The sequence below is a fragment of the Capra hircus genome, chromosome 11 (genome assembly GCF_001704415.2).
Source record: "Capra hircus breed San Clemente chromosome 11, ASM170441v1, whole genome shotgun sequence".
NCBI lineage: Eukaryota > Metazoa > Chordata > Mammalia > Artiodactyla > Bovidae > Capra > Capra hircus.
Genome location: NC_030818.1, coordinates 70,704,426 through 70,729,753, shown reverse-complemented (window position 1 = coordinate 70,729,753; position 25,328 = coordinate 70,704,426). Strand labels below are relative to the sequence as shown.

General features: G+C 36.7%; 2 protein-coding genes across 5 annotated transcripts in view; both read left to right on the top strand.

The window, feature by feature from the left end:
• The window catches only part of PPP1CB (protein phosphatase 1 catalytic subunit beta), a 36,624-nt gene extending 20,038 nt beyond the window's left edge, over positions 1 to 16,586 (top strand). For all 4 annotated transcript variants that reach the window (XM_018055488.1, XM_018055485.1, XM_018055486.1 and 1 more), the window contains exons 5-9: positions 1,637 to 1,741; positions 3,164 to 3,235; positions 7,372 to 7,523; positions 10,326 to 10,460; positions 12,621 to 16,586. In XM_018055488.1, the coding sequence (XP_017910977.1) occupies positions 1,637 to 1,741; positions 3,164 to 3,235; positions 7,372 to 7,523; positions 10,326 to 10,460; positions 12,621 to 12,725 (569 nt within the window). In that variant the 3' untranslated portion in view covers positions 12,726 to 16,586. The remainder of the gene's footprint in view (positions 1 to 1,636; positions 1,742 to 3,163; positions 3,236 to 7,371; positions 7,524 to 10,325; positions 10,461 to 12,620) is intronic.
• SPDYA (speedy/RINGO cell cycle regulator family member A) overlaps positions 22,824 to 25,328 on the top strand; it is a 35,830-nt gene continuing 33,325 nt past the window's right edge. Inside the window, exon 1 of the mRNA XM_013967794.2 lies at positions 22,824 to 22,982. The gene's annotated coding sequence lies outside the window, so the exon portion shown is untranslated. The remainder of the gene's footprint in view (positions 22,983 to 25,328) is intronic.

The following is a 25,328-nucleotide window of genomic DNA, read 5'->3' as shown; positions in this document are numbered from 1 at the left end:
TCCACTAAGGTTTTAGTTTTCTTGTGATATGATAAAAACTCTTATTGAGCCTGTGTCACAAAAAAAATTGAGAAATTCTATGAAATTATTTAAAATTTGAAGTTTATTAGAATTTTAATCTGTACCTATAAGGATGTTGGGTACTCTGATCCTTATTTTGTTGTACTCTTTTTCATCAATAGAAGTCACTGGTTTGCTGTTGTGTGGTGGTATTTCCGAGTGTTACAGATGACCCTGTTACATTTGACTTTGGTCTTTTTGCTTTTGGTTAGGTTATGGAAGTGAATGGGCTTCCCTAGGTTGGGAAGATCCCCTGGAGAAGGGAATGGCAACCCACTCAAGTATTCTTGCCTGGAGAGTTCCATGGATTCAGAAGCCTAGCAGGCTACAGTCCATGGGGTCGCAAAGAGTTGACGCGACTGAGCAACTAGCTTAACAAGAGAGTGAATGAACATATGTTTGATTAATTAAAAGTTAGAACCAATTAACAAAGATTTTCAAATGGAATTTTGTTTTTCAGTGCTGAATTTTCCATTAGAATCTGTTTTTGCTTTTTTCCATCCTTAATTATGGTAGAGCTATTAGAACCCCTCTCTGTTTCATGTAATCATTTATTTGACAAACTTTTGAGGATGTATTATATGCCAGGCATTATTCTAAATACTAGGAATGCAGCAGTGCTCAAGAGAGATGATCTCTATTCTTACAGAGTTTACATTCTAGTCGGAATGATTTTATATTGCATTTTTCTTTCTAAGGTGTAGTGTATGGTTTCAGTTGTTTAAATCAGACCAGTAGACAAGAAGTGGATTGTAGTACACCAAGCTATAACCACTTTTCTGAAGCTATATCAGAAATAGAGGTGTATTATTAAAAGATAAAATATGGACTTGACTACTAATAAGGATAGAAAAGAAATCAAATGAAATGTATGTGAGAGCATAAACACTTTCAGTTATGCTTGTTCATTGAGAGAAAGGTTATGGCATAAAAAGCATAGGAAATGAGTGCTTTGTGTTTTTTATTCTTCCCCTTTGTTAGTTGTTGCAACTTACTACCAAATTCAGAATCAGTAACTCCAAAAAGGTGAACATGGATTTTAAGACTTTCATTGTAGTTCTTGATGTTAGATTACAGGAAAATTATAGCCTTTGTGTCTCTATTTATCCTTGTTGTGGTGCCAAGTAGAAATTTACTCAGAAGTTAAGCACCTGGAAATTCTCCTTTCTTGGCAACAAGTTTATACCATGTTACCAGTGCATTAGAGTTAAAAGGGACAGTTTCCAGAGGCACTCTTTTCACTTCTGCTTACTTATTTGGCTAGGTATTTAACATGTTGAATGGAAAAAATTAATAATCTGTTAGATTGTTTAGAGTTGCTATATTCTAGTGATCTTAAAAGGCAAAAATGTTCGATTTGTTTCATAAAACACCTGGCAAAATCTTATTAGTTAGTCTTCGTAATTTTACTGAAGGTGCTGAATGTTTATTATATGTATTACCAAGTGACATTCATTATAGAAAAACACTAGTGCTAGGTGAAACATAAAGAAAATTGGAATCATGTATAAGTCTGTGGCTGTTAGAATAGCTAATGAGAACAGTTTTAGATTTGTTCTGTTTGTCCTTTCTTTAGGCAAACGAAGATTTAATATTAAGTTGTGGAAGACCTTCACTGACTGTTTCAACTGTCTGCCTATAGCTGCCATTGTGGATGAGAAGATCTTCTGTTGTCATGGAGGTAGACTAGTAAATCTGCCTTATGGCTTTTCTTCTTTTTCTTCCCTTATTTAGAAAGGACCTATGTTTATTGAGGTGCTGTGGGAAAACAAAGCAATGCTTGTTTGAAAACTCAAGTGATTAAAACTGTTTTAAACATAGCCAAAAATACCTTTTAATAACTAGAAATTTGTGGTTATTTATACATAATGGAAATGCAGATTTAGTACTTGTCTTTAAAGAAATTCATATATGAGGAGGATGACCAGAGTTTTGCTTGAAAAAAATGTCTTTGCTTTGCCTCAGTTTTGACAGAAAACTATCAGGGAAAATGCAAGGATCATGACTATTTTATTCTGTCTATTAAATGCCTTTCATCAGAATTCACATATAATTGAGTTTAATATTCTCATGTGCCAAGAGTTCTAGGCTTTATGTACTATGTCTGCTTACGTCCTAAAAGTAATAATAGAATGATAAATATATGACAGTTTATTTGAAAAACTAACATGTGTCTAGCAGTTGGCTGGATACCATGAAAAAATATAGATAGTGTATGATCTGGCTATCTTGAAGCATTTTAAAACCTGTTGGTAAAAAAAACATATTTTCAAAACAGATAATTGAGTAACGAAAGGAATTTGTCAGAGTACTTGTTGACAGTAATTATAATGAAAAATCAGGAAAGGAGAGAATTGTTGGGCAAACATTTACGGAAGCTTGGGTTTTGGAGATGAAAAGGACGTGAGAGTCTCTCTAGTTGAAGGACTATGTGAGGGCTGGCCCAACTAGGATGTCAAATACATTTTGGAGTATGATGGGATCAGATTTTGGAGATGTGCGCACTGGGCAAAGGAGTTTGTTGAATGGTTTAATAACCACATTGGGTTTTTGTACAGGGAGATAATTTAGTGAAAATAGTTTTTCATCAGTGTGCAGGAAGAATTAAGGTAGAGAAATGCTAAAAGATAGATGCATGTGTCTTAGCCTGAGGTAATAAGTTGTTTATTCTTAGATAGAACATAATTTATAAATATTTATGTTTATGTTAGTTGAAACATTGTATAGGAAACACTGGACATTTAGGAAATGTTTATGATTAAGTGGTAAGAAGTGGCCAGACTTCTTAGTAGGAAGGACTAGAATTGAGTGCCTTCCTATGGAACTAAAGAAAAGTGGTAGAATTTTTTTCCTTGAAAAATCTTTTGAAATGAAAAGGAGTTTTATTTCTCTGGTAGGGAAAAATAGGGAAGACCTAATCATAATGTTTTGTTATATCAAGGTGGGATTCTATTTAATAACCCAGTGTTTTAAAGATAACATTGAAAGGAATGCTTGAAAGTATCTTTAATTTCACATAGTGAATCTACTTTGATTAAATGCTTTTTATTTGGAGTGAAAATTTTTTAGATATCAGTACTGTGAGTCCTGTTTTCATTTATAGGACTGTCACCAGACCTGCAATCTATGGAGCAGATACGGAGAATTATGAGACCCACTGATGTCCCTGATACAGGTTAAGTATATAGAGAAGTTTAATCTTTTGTGTGTGTGTGTGGTCACACCATGCAGCATGCATAATCTTAGTTCACCAACCAGGGATCGAACCTGTGCTCCCTACATTGGGAGCACCTGGGAAGTCCCTTAATCAATTTTAATGTAAACTGTTGGCATATTTGAACTTTATTATATTTAGTGAAAGTAGGACTTTGTTGTGTAATAAATAGAGCTTTGTTTTAGTAGTCCATAAGCTAACTACTGAGCGACTGAACTGAAGCTAACTACAGATTACTTGGAATAATATAAAATATTTCACTCTCCACTAATTCCCCATAGTACAGAAGTTTTAGATTTTATTATAACTGTAATATGGTTCTGTCAAACTTATTTTTGCCCAAAATCTTGCTGTTTTTGCTCAGTGTACTAAAGCATACTGAGAACATAATGATATCACTCAGAATGCTACTCATGACTAAACATCAACCATATAAACAGTTGTATAGATCCTCTTTTATCAGTAAGTCTCTGACATGTTGCAGTACACTGTCTCCTAACAGAGTACCACTGTTTCTGTGTTGATTATTTTTTTAAAAAAAGCATTTTGCCAGATTTTGACTATAATTTAGAATATATTTGACTAAACCTAATAGAAGCTAGTACTTAAGTAATAATAGAGTATTTATTTAAAATAAGGTACAATACAAATTTCAAGGTATTACATCTTGAGAGTTCCTGTTGATGGTATAGCTCAGGCATAAATCAGTTTCAAAGATGGCATGTTAAGTTTCTCTTTCCATCATATTTTAATGGGACGTTTTTGGGATGCCATGAAATGGCCATTTTGAGCTTTCATATTGTCTGTCATATTTAGAAATTTATTTTCTAAATTAATGTTGTTGAAACAATAGCCTAATGATTATTGGGGCTTATTCATTAGGACTTGGATTATAAACATTAAACCTTGACTCTCGGATTCTTGTCTTGATTCTGTTAAGGTTGAAGAATGCCACATTGTTTTTGCTATGATTATTTGATTTTGAATGCATCCAGGCAGTTGCATTTTCCAGATAGTCCCCAAAGCCAACTACATTCTAGTTATTTTGTCATACAAAAATCATAAAATAGTATCTTAACCTCTCACTGCTGCTTTTGTGGAAACTGACTGGAAACTATGAGCACTATAGAGCTGTGTGTGTGTATGTATTTAAAGAATCAGCTTCTGATTCTTTAGAAACCAGAAAGAGCTTGTAAATTGAGACCATCATAGTGGATTTCTTATACTGGTGGATTTCTTATGACAGGAGCTTAGGAAATGATGATAGAAATTAAGTGTACATTGCCACCATTTCTACAATATGTTTTAGATACTTCTTCTACCAAGATAAGCTATATTGTGACTCAGAATGAAGAGCTTCTTTTGTTCTAAGCTGTATTAGTATATGGATTATCAAAAAAAAAAATCTTTGACCCCAACTCAATTCTAAAATAGTCTTCCCTTAGCATTTATTCATTGTACTTGAAGCTTAACCATTTCGTACTTCTAGGTTAATTCTTAGCCTTTCAGGAGATCTGCTATTCTAATCTCCTCTTTTGTTTTGACAATACCTTTCCAATACTTAATTGCTCATTCCTTCTCTGCCTGCATATTAAATTTTGATTTCTCAGAGTAGATTTATTGGTCTTCTTAATTTACATTCCCAAGATGGTCTCAGTCCCTCCTAAGACTTATACTACAGTTAGAATGATGAAGATGTTGTTGTCACTAAGTCACATCCAACTCTTTTCAACCTGATGAACTGCAGCATGCCAGGCTTCCCTGTCCTTTACTATCTCCTGGAGTTTCACTTCAGTTCAGTTGCTCAGTTGTTTCTGACTCTGTGACTCCATGGACTGCAGCATGCCAGGCCTCCCTGTCCATCACCAACTCCTGGAGTTTACTCAGACTCATGTCCATCGAGTCAGTGTTGCCATCCAACCATTTCATCCTCTGTCATGCCTTTCTCCTCCCACCTTCAATTTTTCCCAGCATCAGGGTCTTTTCAAATGAGTCAGTTCTTCACATCAGGTGGCCAAAGTATTGGAGTTTCAGCTTCAGCATCAATCCTTCCAGTGAATATTCAGGACTGATCTCCTTTAGGATGGACTGGTTGGATATCCTTGCAGTCCAAGGAACTTGCAAGAGTCTTCTCCAACACTATAATTCAGAAGCATCAATTCTTCAGCACTCACTTTCTTATAGTCCAACTCTCACATCCATACATGACTACTGGAAAAACCGTAGCTTTGACTAGACAGACCTTTGTTGGCAAAGTAATATCTCTGCTTTTTATTATGCCGTCTAGGTTGGTCATAGCTTTTCTTCCAAGGAGCAAGCATCTTTTAATTGCATGGCTGCAGTCACCTTCTGCAGTGGTTTTGGAGCCCAAAAAAATATAGTCTCTCACTGTTTCCATTGTTTCCCCATCTATTTGCCATGAGTGGTGGGAGCGGATGCCATGATCTTAGTTTTCTGAATGTTGAGTTTTAAGCCAACTTTTTCACTCTCCTCTTTGACTTTCATCAAGAGGCTCTTTAGTTCTTCACTTTCTGCCATAAGGGTGGTGTAATCTGCATATCTGAGGTTATTGATATTTTTCCCGGCAATCTTGATTCCAGCTTGTGTTCATCCTCATCCAGCCTAGCGTTTCTCATGATGTACTCTACATATAAGTTAAATAATCAGGGTGACAATATACACCCTTGATGTACTCCTATCCCTATTTGGAACCAGTCTGTTGTTCCATGTCCAGTTCTAACTGTTGCCTCCTGACCTGCATACAGATTCTCAAGAGGCAGGTCAGGTGGTCTGGTATTCTCCTGTCTTTAAGAATTTTCCAGAGTTTGTTGTGGTCCACACAGTCAAAGACTTAGGAATAGTCAATAAGGCAGAAGTAGATGTTTTTCTGGAACTCTCTTGCTTTTTCTATGATCCAACGGATGTTGGCAATTTGATCTCTTGTTCCTCTGCCTTTTCTAAATTCAGCTTGAACATCTGCAAGTTCAAGATTCATGTACTATTGAAGCCTGGCTTGGAGAATTTTGAGCATTGTTGTGCTAATGTGTGAGATGAGTGCAATTGTGTGGTAGTTTGAGCATTCTTTGGCATTGCCTTTCTTGGGATTGGAATGAAAACTGACCTTTTCCAGTCCTGTGGCCACTGCCGAGTTTTCCAAATTTGCTGGCATATTGAGTGCAGCACTTTGACAGCATCATCATTTACGATTTGAAAGAGCTCAACTGAAATTCCATCACCTCCACTAGCTTTGTTCATAGTGATGCTTCCTAAGGCCCACTTGACTTCACGTTCCAGGAGTTTGCTCACACTCAATGTCCATTGAGTCAGTGATGCCATCCAACCATCTCATCCTCTGTCACCAATATTTAAATATTTTTAGCTCTATTTTTTTTTTAAGCCTGAAAACTATAAAGTCAAGGATTTGATCTGATTTTGTTCCTCCATAATTTATTTAAATCTTCCAGGCTTTTGTAGAAAATATTTTCTTCCCTCAAATTGATCTATAGATCAAATGTAGTTACAGTGAAATCTCAGTTGGATTCACAGAATTAGACAAACTGATTCAGAGGTTTATATATAGAAGAACAAAGGATTAAAAGTAACCAAGACAGTCCTGAAGAAAATTAATGAGTGGGGATAGACCTACTAAATGGAAAGATTTATTTACTAGCTCTAGTGTGTTGATGTCTCAGTGATAAAGTAGGTTAATGGAATAGATTATAGCACCAGAAGCGGAATCGGTAGCTCTGTAAGGAAAGGATGAAATTATTCAGGAAATGCTGCTGAGTCAGTTGGTATCCATACAGAGAAACCATAGACAAAAGATGAAGAACCTTTTCCAATATCATCTTTAGAGCGTTCTGTGCATATATTTCTTACCTGTTTAAAGGGCTGGGGAGTACTACCTTAAGCCAGGCAACATTGTAAATGTGTGGTTACTTTAACAAAAAATGGCTGAGTTTTATAGGCTGGGATACTAGGGGGCAATGATTGGCAGTATTTATTAAAAGATAGGAGGACAGGAGAAGAAATGTGATGTAGATATACTTAATTTTATAAATTCTGTCTTTTCATTGCTGTGTTTTTATCCTTTAAAGGTTTGCTCTGTGATTTGCTGTGGTCTGACCCAGATAAGGATGTGCAAGGGTGGGGAGAAAATGATCGTGGTGTTTCCTTCACTTTTGGAGCTGACGTAGTCAGTAAATTTCTGAATCGGCATGATTTAGACTTGATTTGTCGAGCTCATCAGGTATGAAATACAAAACTTCTGGATGTTTTGGTATTTATTAACTTCATCCAGGTCTATGCCATTTTTTTAAAAATTATTTTGAGAAAATTGAAATGTAAAAAAGCTAATTATTACAAGGAAAACAGAAGAGGTAAATCCTGTACCTTGATTTCACAGTTAATAACCTAATGATTAGTTAACTCTTTCTTACCCTCTAAGAGGAAAGATTTCAAAGGAATATATTTTTGTAGTGTATTACAATATTAACAAATTTTTCAATGCTTGTCTGCAACCTTCTAGAAATATTTGATCCCATTTTAATTTGATAGTTACATATTATAGATAACAATCAAATATATTGTGTGGATTTTGATAAGAACAAACTACACTCGACTAAAAAGATATTTTTGAGATCATTGGGAAGATTTGATTATAGACTGTGTGTTAGATACCAAGGAGTCATTGTTAATTGTTTTAGCTTCGATGAATTGTATTGCTATGTAAGAACGATGTCCATATTTTTCAGAAATGCATGCTCAAGTATGTAGTGGTAAGATGTTTTGCTTTAAAATACATCAGAAAAAGGAGCAGGGAGATAGATGAAATAAATGTAGTAAAGTCTTGGTAATTATTGAATCAGGGTGGTAAGTAAATACCCAGTCCTCATGCTCTCTAGAACATAACTGATTTGCAATACACTGAAAAGCATTTTTTAAAAATCTTTTTTAGCTGCTCTTACATATTTTAAATTTGTAAATATTTAAAGATTCCTTGTTTATTAAGGTAAAATTTATTGAGTTATTTATATGCTATATATACTTACATAGATTTTTTCTGCAGCTTTGTGCCCCATAAACCTTGACTGCTTCTACCTGTTTATGTGAAGATCCTGTGTGATAACACACAAGACAGGCTTCTCATTTTCTGTGCATGTTGTGTATCACATGCCCTTTTTTCTGTTAAAATTTTCTGGTTCAACTGAATGAAGTCATATCCCCAAATTCTTTGCTTTTGGCAAAGTTGTCTTTTAATCAGTGAGCATTGTGTTTATATAAGACTTCTTGTTGTTGTGTTGTTCGGTCGCTGAGTTGTGTCCAACTCTCTGACCCCGTGGACTGCAGTACACCAGGCTCCTCTGTCCTCCACTGTCTCCCAGAGTTTGCTCAGATTTATGTCCGTTGAGTTGGTGATGCTGTCTAACCATCTCATTCTTTGCTTCTCTCTTCTTTTGCCTTAAATCTTCCCAGCATAAGTCTTTTCCAGTGAGTCAGCTCCTTGCATCAAGTGGCCAAAGTATTGGATGCTGAAGCTCCAATAAAGGAGTTTCCAAGGAATATTCAGGGTTGATTCCTTTAGGATTGACTGGTTTGATTTCCCAGTCAAGGGACTCTGGAGAGTCTTCACTAGTACCACAATTCCAAAGCATCAATTCTGCAGTGCTCAGCCTTCTCTGGAGAAGGAAATGGCAACCCACTCCAGTGTTCTTGCCTGGAGAATCCCAGGGACGGAGGAGCCTGGTGAGCTGCCGTTTATGGGGTCGCAGAGTCAGACACGACTGAAGTGACTTAGCAGCAGCAGCCTTCTCTGCTTTTTGATATTCTATCTAGGTTTGTCATCACTTTCCTTCCAAGGAGCAAGTGTCTTTTAACTTCATGGCTGCAGTGATTTTGGAGAAAATAAAATCTGTCGCTGCTTCCACTTTTTCCCCTCCTATGCCCATGCAGTGATGGATGCCATGGTCATTTTCTAGACACCTCCAAATCCTGTTCTGCTTATTCTCAAGCTTGTTATCTCTAAAATTAAGAGACTTATGATGGGAAACAACACACAGTTTCCTTTAAAAAAAAAAACCCTGTTCTTTTGGTAAATATGTGAATAAATAAACATATGAACAAGCAAACTAAGAACTAAAAGGACCTACTGAATGCCAGGCAGTATGCTGAGCTGGAGTCGGTAAGCTGGCCAAGGTCTTAACAGAAAAGGTTAATACCTAAATTTTACCATGAAGTAATAACAACAGGAACATGTGCCTGATACCTAGGTAGGAATTATATAAAAATGTAGATTGTTGTCGAAGTGCTTTCTCCCACTATTGTAGGATAATTTTGCTTAATCAGAATACATAAAAGACTTCAAAATGTATTTTTACGTGTTTTTACGTAAATAAATAGAAAATGTTTACATGTCATTGCCTACCTCTCAGAGTTGTAGATCTGAGAAACATAAATTGTTTAATTTACTGAGGAATTGACAACAGATTCTAGAAATCATTTTAAATCATTAAGGAAAAGAGTTATATACATAAAAATCTATAGGCAGCTAATTTGTAGTAGCACAGTCTGTGTAAATTAAGCTCAGCTTAGTAAAGTTTTCAATGTTTGTAATACTAGTAGGAAATTAGAAAGTAGAAGAAAAATGTTCGTAACATAATCTGTCTTTCATTGTCTGATGATTGTTCACTGAATCAAGGATTTTATATTTGGACCATAATGCCATCGTCTAAGAAGTATTTGGTATCTCAACTCCCTTTGACAGTGTTCCTGTTAGCATATGGAGAATGGTAGTAGAACACTTGAAAATGGTATTTTTGAACTTCAGTAATCATAAATTTATTCTTTTTAAGCTAAATTCTTGGCTTTATAGGAAAGGAAAGCCAATTTTAATATTTTCTCGGGTAAGTTTAAGAATAAAAATCAGGCTTCCCAAACAAAATAGGGGTTTGTATTTTTTCAGGTCTTTGTCACGTTTATCTTAATTAGTACTGATGGTTGAAAAATTTAAAAGATACATAAATGTTATTTCTTTTGACTTTTTCTCTGCCAGGTTGTGGAAGATGGATATGAATTCTTTGCTAAGCGACAACTGGTAACCCTGTTTTCAGCCCCAAATTACTGTGGCGAGTTTGATAATGCTGGTGGAATGATGAGTGTGGATGAAACTTTGATGTGTTCATTTCAGGTATGCCGTATGTATACTTTTGTTTATTTCTTCTTTTTTGCTCTCTTTTTAAATATAAATTTTTTAACAACTGGAAATCTTTTTAATTGAAGTAAAGTTGATTTTTTAATTGAAGTGTAGTTGGCTTACAATATTGAATTAGTTTCTGGTGTACAGCAAAGTGTTACATACATATTCTTTTTTATATTCTTTTCCATTGTGATTTGTTGCAGTATATTGAATATAGTTCCTTGTGCTGTACAGTAAGACCTTGTTATTTATTTAATTTATATGTAGTAGTTTGTATCCCAAACTCCTAATATATCTCTCCCCTACTCTTTTTCTCCTTTGGTAACTATAAGTTAACATCTAGAAATCTAATTTAAAACTATTGTCAGAAGAATTTTCTTGCAGATTTGTGTTCTTTCCTTGAGGAAGTATAGGAAATCAGTTTTATTCAGAAGTAATTATCACTCTTGGACTCCCTATAGATTTCTGTTTTCATTCACAATTACTCTAGTCTTTCAAGTATATATCTCATAATTAGAGTTTTTGGAAATCTAAGGCATGTCAGTCATTCTTGGTGGCATGTGTTTAAATTGGAAATTGCTGTATGAATCCTTAGGTAGTGGCTTTGCTACTAAAAGAATGTGAATTCAGATTTTGTTGTCTTTTGCAAGATGAATGGATGGGACAGGCGTTGAGTAGAAAGAGTTTATGAACTCTGATGAAAATGATGTAGAATATTTGCCTAGAAAAACCTTCCAAATAATCTTAAAGTATCTGTGAATATAGAAACATTTACATTTAAGAAAGAGACCAGCTTTAGCATACTACTTAATCATTCTTGTTCATGGACTAAAATAACTTAATTTTTTTGTCCTTGACACCCTGTATTTCTCTTAAAAATGTAACAGAGGTTTCCATTACTATCAGCTAATACAATTGAATGCTAAATGTTTGATTTCTCATTCAGATTTAAATGTAGTAACCAGGCCATATCCTTCAACAAATAGTTTGTATTTTTGTTGGTGTGTGTTGTGCTGTTTTTTTTGTTTTTTGTTTTTTTGATATAACCAAAGTGTTGCTGGGGATGTGGAGAAGTTGGAACCTTATGTATTGATAGTGGGAATGGAAAATGGTGCAGCCACTTTGGAAAATAGTTTGTCAGTTCCTGAAAAAGTTAAACATAAAAAGTTTCTATATGACCCAGCATTTCCACTCCTAGGTATATACCTGAAAGAATTGAAAATAGTACTCAAATACATGTATATATACATATTAATAGGAACATTATTTATAATACCCAAAGGTAGAAACAACCCAAATGTTCATCAGCTAAAGAATGAATAAACAAAATGTGGAGTATCCAAAATGTGGCATATTGTTTGGCAATTAAAAGTAATAAAGTACTCATACATGCTACATCAAAATCATTATCTCAGTGATAGAAGCCAGTCACAATAGCACAAATTGTCTGGTTTCATTTATTTAAAATAGCCAGAAAAGACAGTTCAATAGAGGAAAGTAAAGTAGTGATTGCTTAGAGTTGAAGGGGGTTAGGGCAGTCAATAATGGAAATAAAGAGTGAGTGAGTGCTTTTGGGAACAAGGTTTCTTCCTGGAGTGACAAACATGTTCTAATGTTAGATTATACCAGTGGTTTCATAGTTGTAAATATGTTAAAAATTGTTGTCTTTCTACAGTTTAAATGGTGAGCTTTATGATACTTAATATATATAGCTAAGTGAAAGATCTGTATACACATAATAAATGAAGATTGAAGAATTTGTGACTAACTACCCTCTAAATAAATAGGAGAATTATGATGAGAACCTGAATCTTTTGACTCAGTGCTTTTTCCTCATCACAGAGATACACTAGTTTGAAAATTTTTATACTTAGATCTAAGGATTGAATAGTTGATGGGTTTTGTGTACTTGAGCTTTTGTCACTAAATTGTCAATGGAATGACCAATAATAGTGATATTCAGACATTTGTACTTTTTATTTATTTTTTGATACTTTTTAAATGTGAGAAATGACTGTAGAACTTTGCTATTTTTTTCCTACAATTTTACAATTGATGTCATTTATTGAGAAGCCTACTATGTAACAATAATTTCCTTAAACTTATTGTACTTGAAAAAGGTAACATTGTTATTAAATTATTTACTTTAAGATATTGAAACCGTCTGAAAAGAAAGCTAAGTACCAATATGGTGGACTGAATTCAGGACGTCCTGTCACTCCACCTCGAACAGCTAATCCACCGAAGAAAAGGTGAAGAAAGGAACTCTGTAAAGAAACCATCCAATTTGTTAAGGACATACTTCATAATCTTTAAGTGTGCACTGTAAAACCATCCAGCCATTTGACACCCTTTATGATGTCACACCTTTAACTTAAGGAGACGGGTAAAGGATCTTAAATTTTTTTCTAATAGAAAGATGTGCTACACTGTATTGTAATAAGTATACTCTGTTATAATATTCAACAAAGTTAAATCCAAATTCAGAATTACCCATTAAAGTTACATCTTCACGTATCACAGTTTTTAAAGCTGAAAAGCATCCCAGTTAAACTAGATGTGATAGTTAAACCAGACGAAAGCATGATGATCCATCTGTGTAATGTGGTTTTAGTGTTGCTTGGTTGTTTAATTATTTTGGGCTTGTTTTGTTTCTGTTTGTTTGTTTTTGCTGAAATAATGGCAAATTCTTTAAATTTTTTCCCCAAACATTTAAAAAAGTGCAATGTGGGAAGATTTTTGAAGACATTCATCAACTATTAATTTTCCATTGCTTATTTACTTATGTACCTGTTTGATCTTACTAAGAAAACTTATGCCTCATTACAGTAAAAAGGAATTTAGAGATATTTTTTAAAATACGCAAACTGTCCAATCGAGTGATTTAATCAGTTTGGGCAACTGTTACAGCTGATAGTGAATATTTTGCTTCATACAGAAATGGCCACTGATTTGAGTTTGTGCACTCTAATTTTAACTTATTGATGCTCTATTGTGCAGTAGCATTTCATTTAAGATAAGGCTCATTTAGTATACCCAACTAGTTGGTAATGTGATTATGTGGTACCTTGGCTTTAGGTTTTAATTCGCACGAAACACCTTTTTGGCATGCTTAACTTTCTGGTAACACCCTCACCTGCATTGGTTTTGTTTTTTTGGGTTTTTTTTTTTTTGTTCTTCTTGTTTTTTGTTTTTAGATCCACAGAACATGAGAATCCTTTTTTGACAAGCCTTGGAAAGCTGACACTATTTTTTCTCCCTCTGTACGAAGGATGTATTTATATGAATGCTGGTCAGTGGGACATTTGTCAACCATGGGTATTGGGTGCTTGACTGTCTAATATTGCCATGTGAATGTTGTATACGATTGTAAGGCTTATGTCACTAAAGATTTTTATTCTGATTTTTCATGATCGAAATTCATATGATATTGTATAGACATGCTTTGTAGTGAACTATAGTAGCAATAATTTCTGTACATGATCAAGGGTTTATTGCAGCCTTTCTTTTCCTGTTCTCTTTTTTTTAAGGGTAGTGTTAACAAGTGACAGGAGTAGAAGAGTCAACATAAAGATTTTAGGAGAACTTACAGGACACCAATTCATAATTCTTTGGGTGCAACACTTTTGGATGTGATTCTAAAAGCTATTATTGAGCATTGTCAAATTTGTAAGCTTCATAGGGATGGACATCATATTTATAAATGCCCTCCTATAAGTGCTACCATAGATGTGAAATTCTTGACCTTAATATCGTCTTTGAAAATGTAAATTGAGAATTCTATTAACTTACATCTTAAGAATTGGCGTATTGTATTACTGCAGGAGATTTGATTTTCAGCACAGTGCAAAGTTCTATCAAATGCATATGTCTTCTTTTTTTCTAATGCCATTTTGTTTTAAAGCACATTTTAAATGTAGTTTTCTCATTAGTAAAAGTTGTCTAATTGATATGAAGCCTGACTGGTTATTTTAGTCCTTTTTTTTCCTTTACAGTGAAACATTTAAACACATTTTATTCAAATAGATTTTTAATATCTTTCATGCTGAATTGGTTCTTTTTAAAAACTGTTCATATACTGCTTATGATATATTTGGTCAAACAGGCTTTTATCTAATGTGATTTAAATATCTTCCCAACTGAAGAGTAAGTTGAACAATTTTTAATAGAATTTTAGCTGTACTCTTAGTAGTCACAGTGTGAAGGGGGTCTAGAAAATAAGCCTTTGGGAGGAAACAAAGGCTTATTTATCTTAGTATTAGTCAAAACACATTAATTTGAATCCTCTATACTGAGTTTTTATAATAATTTAGTCAGGTTAATACTGAATAGTCACTAATTAAGCAAATTAATATTGGTCATTGAATTTGAAGAATGGAAATTTATCACATTTTAAAATTCAGTCTTCAAACCACTTTTAACAGCTTCTTTTCATATACTGTGTTCATTACAAATATTATTTGCTTGGTAACACTGTTACTTAAAATAAATAAAACTTTGTTTCTTAGGAGAAGAGTATCAAAAATTTAGTGTCACTAATTTCTATTGTGCTTCCCTGTCACTAATTTATGTCGTTTTTCCTCTCTGAATTTTAATAATTTTCTATATTCAAATTTATCTTTATTCTAAATGTCATGACATTCATAGTCACTGAACACACTAGATAGCTGTGATAATATGATGGATCACATGGATTATGTTGGTCAGTTTCTGTTCTTGAATGGAAAGAATCAACTACAAATATTTGAAGCTTTAGCATTCACTATTTAAATTTTGCCTAGGGAACAGTTTTAATCATGATCAGCAAGACTGGTTTGTTCAAAATGTTGGGTCAAAATACCTGCAAGCAGAATTTAAAGTTTAAAAAAAGTGACTAATTGGAAGTATGAGAGGTTATAGGCCTTTTAAAAAAAATTCGTCTGAGGGAAAACCGGGAGTATCTTGAGATGTCTTTTAAGAATATGTAAATGTATATTATTAATATATTGAGCCCAAGAACTTAAATATATCTCCATTTATAAGTTCAGATACATTCCTTTTTCTCTTTGGCAACTCTAACTTTTAAACCAGAAAAAAACCCCAATTTTTTTCTTTTGCATTCTAAAAATGTGTTTAGATAAGAAGGAAAATAGGCAGGGTTACTCTAACCTTGCTACTGTGACTTAATCCACTTCTTCTGTTCCTTGTAAATCCGTCCATGAATAAAAAGTGTGCCTGAAAAGATACTTAACAGCCTCACTGTACCAGTTGCCTGACATAGAAATACTGTGTCTCTCTTTGCTAATAGAGTTTAGTGTTTTATAACTTCCGTAAACAGCTAAAAAGTGGTTAAAAGGAGTGTAAAGTGACAGCATACCTTGCAAAGTGAACAGTAGTTAAGTAAGACACAAGTTGATTCCATGTAAGTACATACTTTAAAGTTTTATTATCTTTATTCTCTTTATAATGTTTCAACAAAAGTGAAATTTAGATGCAATGTAGAAATTTTGATCTCTTGTTCAAGTTTTACCTATACATTTGAATGCCAGAATTTCTAAATAAATCCATTGATCAGAAAATTTTTTTAAGTCAAAACTTAATTTCTTCAGCTACCACCTCTTCTTATATTGGTTGACTTATTAAATCATAACATTCTTTATTTTCTCATTGTTACTTTCTTTACAAGTGGTCAGTATTTTATTAAACCTTATTTTTACATTGTTGTTTCATTACTTAGTCGTGTTCAGCTCTCTGTGACCCCAAGGACTCTAGTGCTCCAGGCTCTTCTGTCCATGGGATTTTCCAGGCAAGAATACTGGAGTGGGATGCAATTTCCTTCTCCAGGGGATCTCTGCCCCCCCCCCCCCGACCAGGGATTGAACCCAGATCTCCTTCATTGCAGGTGGATTCTTTACTGTCTGAGCCACCAGGGAAACACTTATTTTTTGTTCTACTTTATTCTCAAGTAGCCATAAATCTTTGCTGTTTTTCTCTTAGGGATCTTTGCCAACTAATGTGACAAAATCTTACTTGTAACACACATTATTTGGGGTATCAGTAGTGTGGAAGCTTATAAGTGTGTTGTGCGGTCTGTGTTGTACATATGTGAAACAGTGAGAATAAACTGCCTGAAGCTCATAGACTCAGTATTTCTTTGATACTGTGTGCAAAAAGGTGGGAACCTAAGGTCTATCCCTAGAGGCTTTCTGTTAAGCCTGGCCTGAGCTCACCAAGTAAGATATACATTAATTTTTGCAGCTTTCTAAATCTGAGTAATTCAGTGGATGTACAGGCCCAAAAAATCTTCCTGAGAGAGCAGTAAGACTACAACTAAACATCTGAAATTATCATATTATTATACTAATTATAATTATTACTAGTTATTAAAGTCAGTGTGCCTTTTAGTATACTAATTTATAGTTTTATCATATATAAACACGGAGTTTTGACAAAGTCACAAAGATGTAATACAGAGCAGCAATAAAGTAGTCCAGAGAAGTCCTTAATATATGGAACAAGTTTGATTGGACTAATTTGTTATATGTAACAATAATAATAATCTTCTAATATATTTCTTCAGGGGAGGAAGAGCAGAGGAAACAAAACTGGGGTGGTGTTGATATAAGGTAACCTTATATCAGGCTACCCTCCAATATGTAATTCTCACACTGATACTGGCACCGTTTGAAAATGCTTTCACTCACCAACAGGTTGTTAACAAACTGACACCTATCCTACCATTCTTGGGCAAACATGATCTCTGTCTCTGTAGCTTTCAATATAAGGATTCCTGAAAAGGCAGGTGTGAGGGGTGGAGTCACCTTAATCATATTCTGGTAGAACTCAGGAAATTACCCAATACCTCAGAAAAACTTATGTGAGGCCTAGGGCCCCATTCTTAGCACATGTATCTGTTACACAGTATATGCCTTAAAAGTTTTAGGAACAAATCCCCATCTTCCAGGATGATTGCCCTCATGTTTTGTAGCCCATCTTAGTTGGGGCTTGGTCATGCCACTGAAAATCAAATTATCTGCTGTACAGATCCATTAGTATGTTGGGCATTCCTACAAAAAGTTCTTTTTGGTCCTTAGAAGCCTTTGGGTCTAGATCAGTCTAATTGTATGTGACTAGAATGTAAACGCATATGGACCAGAGATTTTTGTCTCTTGTTTGCTGATGTGTCTACAGCTCCTAGTGTAGTGCCTGGCACATAGTATGGATGCAGATGTTGGTTTAATGAATGACAGGCGAGTTTCAAAAATTACTATTATTGGTTCTGTTTTGACACTTTGATCTTTTGGAGAAATTAGTCAAAAATAGTTCCAGTTTTTATCCTCATCTAACTGCCTTTTCTGTCTTACAAGAATGCTGGAATAGTCTCAGGAGAAAATTGATTTGGATCTGTATGGCAAAAATAGTTTGTTTTCAGAACTATAATCCTTATTTGGTAAAACATTGGTAAATAATGATAAGTCAGTGTTCAGTTGGTTGAAGGAACATTTCTCAGCTAGTTGCTCACAGGCACATTGGGGAGATCATCTCTTGTTCAGTATCAAACTTTGCAATATCCTTATGGTTACTTTCTTGCCTCCCCTTTGCTGCATTTTATTGAGGTTTTATTTTATTGACCTTAAAGTCATCTTTGTTGTGAGCCAGTTCAAACATTTTTAGGAAGGTGATGTAGTTTTGTGTGACACTTTGTCTTTCAAAAGTCAACCTAGTAAATGAACACTTATAACCAGGAATCAAAACTTGAAAGTGGACAGGCTGTTGCCTGAATTTAACAAATAAGGATTATGTCATAAGTAGAAGCTAGAATGAGGAGAAATAAAAATAGGTATTTTCATTACTGAACAGAGAAGTGAGGTACAGTGGAGAAAACTGGAGAGAAGTTTTATCTTTTTGATTACTGCTCAATGCTAATACTTCTGAAGAGTTTTTAACCTTTACCATATAAAAGAGCAATTAGCTGTACTTGGTCATAGTACAAAATTCCAGGAAGCGAATTTTGCCCAGCTTGAATCAGTGGCTGGCCCTTAAGATTAATGTTTGTCACACAGTCTGAAAACATGATGTTGGTAAGATAAGTAGTATTCAAAATATTTGACTTTCATACATGTGCACTGATCAGTCAGCCAACCAACGAATCAGAGCCTGTGCAAGCTATCGATAACTTAAGTGGCCTTACAGAGACAGCGCAACAGATAACCAGGTCTGTGTATGGGAATACTCAGAGCAGTCATAGCAAAAAATAACCCAAACGACTTGACAGGAGCATTGATTCATTATGGTATATTTATAGAACAATCCTATACAGAATGAAAATGATTCACTGTCATGCATTAGCATGTCTAAGTCTTAAAAGTATGGAGAATAAAGAGGATGTTAAGTTTTCAAACAAGATTTATGCTTGGGAATATGGTAAATCTAAAAAAAATGGAATGGGGGAATTCCCTGGCAGTCCAGTGCTTAGGCTTTCAGAGCCCCTGGGAGGAGGAGGCGTATGGAGTGGGAAAAACAGAAGTCACCTCTTCTGGGAAGTAAGGGAAGGGAGGAGGAGCATACAGAATCTCAACAGTATTATGTTCTATTCCTTGGGTCTTAGGTTTCATGCTTTTTCGGTGGGTAGTGGTTTCTTGAGTGTTTATTTTATGCTTAGCTTGCATATATATTACTAATATTTTTACACATATCAAATATTTCATTTTTTAAATGTGTATACAATCCCATTTATGTAAAAAATGCCTGGATTTTGATTTAAAATGGTAGACATCCAATTCTATCTTTCACTTAAACACTGTGGAGCCACTGTAAAACCTTGACTGATTTCAATTTTGTTGTGTCTCAGGGAAAAGGCCCAAGGAAAGGGAGTGAGATGAGTGAATGGCTGGTTAGTGGAGCAATCAAAACACATTTATCGATGGGCTTTTATGGGCTCCCTTTGTGACACCTCAAAATAATTAGTAACATCAAAGATCACTGATCATGGGTCACCATAACAAATAAAATGATAATGAAAATGTTTGAAATATTGCAAGAATTACCAAAATGTGACAGAGACATAATGTGAGAAAATACTGCTGTTAAAGCCACGCTAACAGACTTGCACAGGTCTGTTAGGGTTGTCACAAACCTTCAATCTGTAAAAAAGAAAAGCAGCATGCCTGTAGTAGACATTCAGTATGCAGTAAACATTCTGTACCCAAGGCTGGAAACTAGTAATCACAGTAAACCCTGATATCTTGGGGAAAAGAGAACCACCAGAGAAAGCGGGATGAGGCTTCAAGCAGTGTTTCTTCAAGAGAATCAGTATTTAAGGTTTTCACAGCCAGTTTGTTCTTGGTTCACTGAAGAAAATGTCCAAGATGCTTAAAAAGAAAAATGAATTCCCAGATTGTATCCTCTTACACGTAGGTGGTTTTTGCCATCCTCTTAAAAGGGTGAGAGCCCAAGAAAGAAGGGAACTAAATAATCGTTCTTCAGAGTTGCTGACTGAGGAAACTAATTGCTAGGAAGTACCACAAATAGGGCGTTTCCCAGGCTGCTCAGTGGTAAAGAATCTGCCTGCAGGAGATTCGGTTTCGATTCCTGGATAGGGAAGATCCCCTGGAGTAGCAAATGGCAACCCACTCCAGTATTCTTGCCTGGAGAATACCATGGATAGAAGAGCTTGGCGGGCTACAGTCCATGGGGTCACAAAGAGTTGGACAGGACTGAGCTTGGATATACCACAAATAGGCAAGGCCAAATTCCATTTTAAGTGTACATGAAATTAGAAGCAATGGCTGACTTTATGTTTTGGGGCTCCAAAATCACTGCACATGGTGGCTGCAGCCATGAAATTAAGACGCTTACTCCTTGAAAGGAAAGTTGTGACCAACCTAGACAGCATATTAGAAAGCAGAGATATTACTTTGCCAGCAAAGGTCTGTCTAGTGAAAGCTACGATTTTTCCAGGAGTCATGTATGGATGTGAGAGTTGGACTATAAGAAAGCTGAATGTCAAAGAATTGATGCTTCTGAACTGTGGTGTTGGAGAAGACTCTTGAGAGTCCCTTGGACTGCAAGGAGATCCAACCAGTCCATCCTAAAGGAGATCAGTCCTGGGTGTTCGTTGGAAAGACTGATGCTGAAGCTGAAACTCCAATACTTTGGCCACCTGCTGCAAAGAGTCGACTCATTGGAATAGACCCTGATCCTGGGAAAGATTGAAGGAGAGAGCACGAGAGGATGAGAAGTCTGGATGGCATCCCCGACTCAATGGACATGAACTTGGGCAAATTCTGGGAGATAGGGACAGTGAAGCCTCGCGTGCTGCAGTCCATGGGGTCGCAAAGAGTCAAGACACGACTTTGTGACTGAATAACAACAACAATGGTGGTAGCTGAAAAATCTAGAAGCAATGCAAATATCAAAACGGTTTAAACTTGGTCCATCCATTCTGGAGTAGTGTGCAGTCATTCAAAATATTTAGAAGACTACAGCAATGTGATGTATCAGAGGGGTGAGGAAGCAGGTTATAAATTAGAAGGGAAGAGGAAAAGATGTCAGGGACAAAATTAAAAAGCTATGAAGAATCCTTTTACTTACTCATTGAACAAACATTAAGCACCTTACATTCTAGGCACCAGGCCAAGGGCTAGAATGCTGCCATAATGAAAAGGTCCCTGTAGAAGTTAGAACAGTAGATTCAACAGGATAGAAGAACATTACCCCTTCTCACAGTGAGCCACGGTATTCACACATTTTTCAGTTTAAGTTGCCTTTTCCTGTTTTTGTAATTATTTAACATAGCAGCTAGTTTATAATTACTGCTGCAAAGTTCCTCTCTGATTCTTCGTCCTCCAGCTATTGATGTCTCCATTTTTCACATACCTGCCAGTGTATATGTTTGGTGCATTGGGGCAGAATTCCCGGCCCAGCAGTGCCTCTCTGTCTTGCTAGTGGGGAGATAAATGGCTCTAATCCAAGCCTGACTTTGGTATGTTCCCAGGGAAAAGGGATTGTATTAGAAGGCAAGAAGAGGCTGGTAGGGTCCCGTCTTTTTACCAGGCCCTTTTCGGGAGGGGAAGCAAGGAAGTTCAGTTCAGTTTAGTCGCTCAGTGGTGTCCGACTCTGCGACCTCATGAATTGCAGCACCCCAGGCCTCCCTGTCCATCACCAACTCCCAGAGTTCACTCAGACTCAACGTCCATCGAGTCGGTGATGCGATCCAAACATCTCATCCTCTGTCGTCACGTTCCCCTCCTGCCCCCAATCCCTCCCAGCATCAGAGTCTTTTCCAATGAGTCAACTTTTCGCATGAGGTGGCCAAAGTATTGGAGTTTCAGCTTTAGTGTCAGTCTTTCCAAAGAAACTCAGGACTGATCTCCTTTAGGATGGACTGGTTGGATCTCCTTGCAGTCCAAGGGACTCTCAAGAGTCTTCTCCAACACCACAGTTCAAAAGCATCAATTCTTCAGCGCTCAGCCTTCTTCACAGTCCAACTCTCACATCCATACATGACTCCTGGAAAAACCATAGCCTTGACTAGACGGACCTTTGTTGGCAAAGTAATGTCTCTCCTTTTGAATATGCTATCTAGGTTGGTCATAAATTGCCTTCCAAGGAGTAAGCATCTTTTAATTTCATGGCTGCAGTCACCATCTGCAGTGATTTTGGAGCCCCCCAAAATCAAGTCTGACAGTTTCCACTGTTTCCCCATCTATTTGCCATGAAGTGATGGGACCTGATGCCATGATCTTAGTTTTCTGAATGTTGAACTTTAAGCCAACTTTTTCACTCTCCTCTTTCACTTGCATCAAGAGGCTTTTTAGTTCCTCTTCACTTTCTGCCATAAGAGTGGTGTCGTCTGCATATCTGAGGTTATTGATATTTCTCCCGGCAATCTTGATTCCAGCCTGTTTCTTCCAGCCCAGCGTTTCTCATGATGTACTCTGCATATAAGTTAAGTGCATATAAGCAGGGTGACAATATACAGCCTTGACGTACTCCTTTTCCTGTTTGGAACCAGTCTGTTGTTCCATGTCCAGTTCTAACTGTTGCTTCCTGACCTGCATACAGGTTTCTCAAGAGGCAGGTCAGGTGGTGTATTCCCATCTCTTTCAGAATTTTCCAGAGTTTATGATGATCCACACAGTCAAAGGATTTGGCATAGTCAACAAAGCAGAAATAGATGTTTTTCTGGAACTCTCTTGGTTTTTCGATGATCCAGAGGATGTCGGCAATTTGATCTCTGGTTCCTCTGCCTTTTCTAAAACCAGCTTGAACATCTGGAAGTTCACGGTCAAGCAAGGAAAAGTAACGGTAAAAGGTCGGCAGGCGTCGCGCGCAGCCTCGGGCTAGCCCCGCCTCAAGGGGCGGGCTCCGGGCGCTGATTGGACTGCGTTGGCCTCGCTCGGGTTGGCGGGAGGTCTCGGGGCCCGCGGTGCCGCGGTGGAGCGAACTGCGAGTAACCGTCTGAAGCGTAGGGCGTCTGTGAAAGGCTGGCCGCCGGTCCGGCCCTCGCTCACCAGGCTCAGGTTTCCGCAGGTACCCTCCGCTCGCTCTCCGGCTTAGGGCCTCGCCGGCGACTGTACAGTTTAGGTTGTGCCTGGCTCCTCCGTCTCCTCTTTCCTCCAACCCCGCCGGCCTAAATGTGTGAGGCTATGGCGGCGGCGTCTCGACCCCTTCCTCACACTTCCGCCCTTGAGTTTCCTCAGGTGCCGGTGGGGAGGCGGAGGCGTAGCGGTAGGACTGCGCAGAGCCGGGAGGAGCGGGGTGGAGGACGACGGTGCAGTAGAGAGAGGAGGCAGGGCGCTCCCCTCGGCCGTGTTTGTTGGAGTTTGCCACACTTTGCCCACCAGCTCAGCTGGTTGTGCCCACTAGTGGGCGGGGGAGAGGACAACGGAGACGTGTCCCCAAGGGCTCGTCGTGCCCTCTCCTCAGCGGGCGCTTCCCCCTTCGGAAAGGAAGGCCTTTAGGAAAGAGCTCGCGCCTCGCCGCAGCCTGCCTTTACAGCTGAGCGCGGGATAGCAGTGTTTTTAATTCATCCTGCCTCTTGTGTCCCATTAAACGCATCTTTTTTTTCCAGGAACATCTGCACCAGAATCCTGAGACCTGAGTTGCTGTATCTCAGGGCTATGCCCTTAGCCCATTTATCAAAATTTACAAATGTCCTTTCCTAGCATTTCCAGTACGACTGTGGGACAGCTAGCTTCAATTAAAAACAAAACAAAACTTTAGAAGTAATTGAGAGCCTCTTTACAAACTTTATTCTTTGTCGTAAGCACATTAAAATATATCTATGGTGCCTGTTACCAATAAAGTCTTAACATTTAAATTACGTTTATTAGTTGAGGTGAAATTTGGTTATCTGTCATATTGGGACTCTTTCCTCCAAAGACACTTTCTGTAAAAAAAAAAAAAAAACAAACAATAATAGTGCTGCCATAGGTTGAGTTTTTGCCAAACATTCAGCACTGTGCATTATTCATATGGTTCCTTTCCTCATTAACCCTCCAAAATATGTATTATAACAATACCTGATAATAGGTGACTTTAAATGAATACTTACTATGTACCGGCTTCTAAAAAAAATTAGTGCTTTTATTATCTCAATATCACAAGCGAGAAAAGGGAGACTCCCAGAAGTTAAATAACCTAAGATCATATCACTGGTGAGAATCAGGTCTTAATCCAGGTCTCTTGTCCAGTATTTTAACATTTATTCTCAGCCAGTTCTGTCCCTTTGCCTTCAGTCATACTTTAAAATCCTGTCTTATATATAGTATAGAGAGTTCTTTAAAAATTAGGAATAAACCACCATATGACCCAGCAATCTCTTTCCTAGACATATGCCCTGAGGAAACCAAAATTGAAAAAGACACATGTACCCCAGTGTTCATTTACAATAGCTAGAACATGGAAGCAACCTAAATGTCCATTGACAGATGAATGGATAAAGAAGTTGTGGTACATATACATAAAGGAATATTACTCAGCCATAAAAGGACTACATTTGAGTCAGTTCTAATGAGGTGGATGAACCTAGAGCTTATTATAAAGAATGAAGTCAGTCAGAAAGAGATAAATATCGTATACTAATGCATATATGGAATCTAGAAAGTGGTACCAAATAATTTATTTGCAGGGCAGCAATGGAGAAGCAGACATAGAGAACAGACTTAGGGACACAGGGAGAGGAAAGGAGAGGGTGAGATGTATAGAGAGAGTATCATGAACTTATATTATCATATGTAAAATAGCCAAAGGGAATTTGCTATATGTCTCAGGAAACTCAAACAGGGCCTCTGTATCGACCTAGAGGGGTGAGAGGGGTGGGACGAGGAGGGAGATGGGAGAGAGGTTCAAGAAGGAGGGGATATATGTATACCTATGGCTGATTCATGCTGAGGTTTGACACAAAATTCTATAAAGTAATTATCCTTCAATTAATTTTTTAAAAATTATAAAATTATCCTGTCTTAAATTCTCATTTGACTTGCCATTCTCTTAGTATGTCTAAATGAAGAGCAAAAATTGAAGTTACCTAAAGTTGGATTTTGAACAAAAATGTATCATTGATAGCTTCTCTCCTTAAGCTCCTTCTCCATAACTCTTTTGCCAGTGTTTGCTTATTAATCTCAACAAATTGCCTCCTGTTTCTCTTTTCTCAATTTTTATATGAGGCAGAATAATGTAAAATGTGATCATTATTTTTTTGATAGAAAATTTGCATTCTGTTTCATCATATATCCCAGGTTGTTTTAATAAAGCAACACTTTTTAAGTTACTTAACATTAAGTAAAAATGACATCCTGGGAGAAGTTCCACCATTATTCTATTTTCTGGCACATCTGTCCCCCACTCCCTAAGCCTAGCCCTCACACCCCCCAA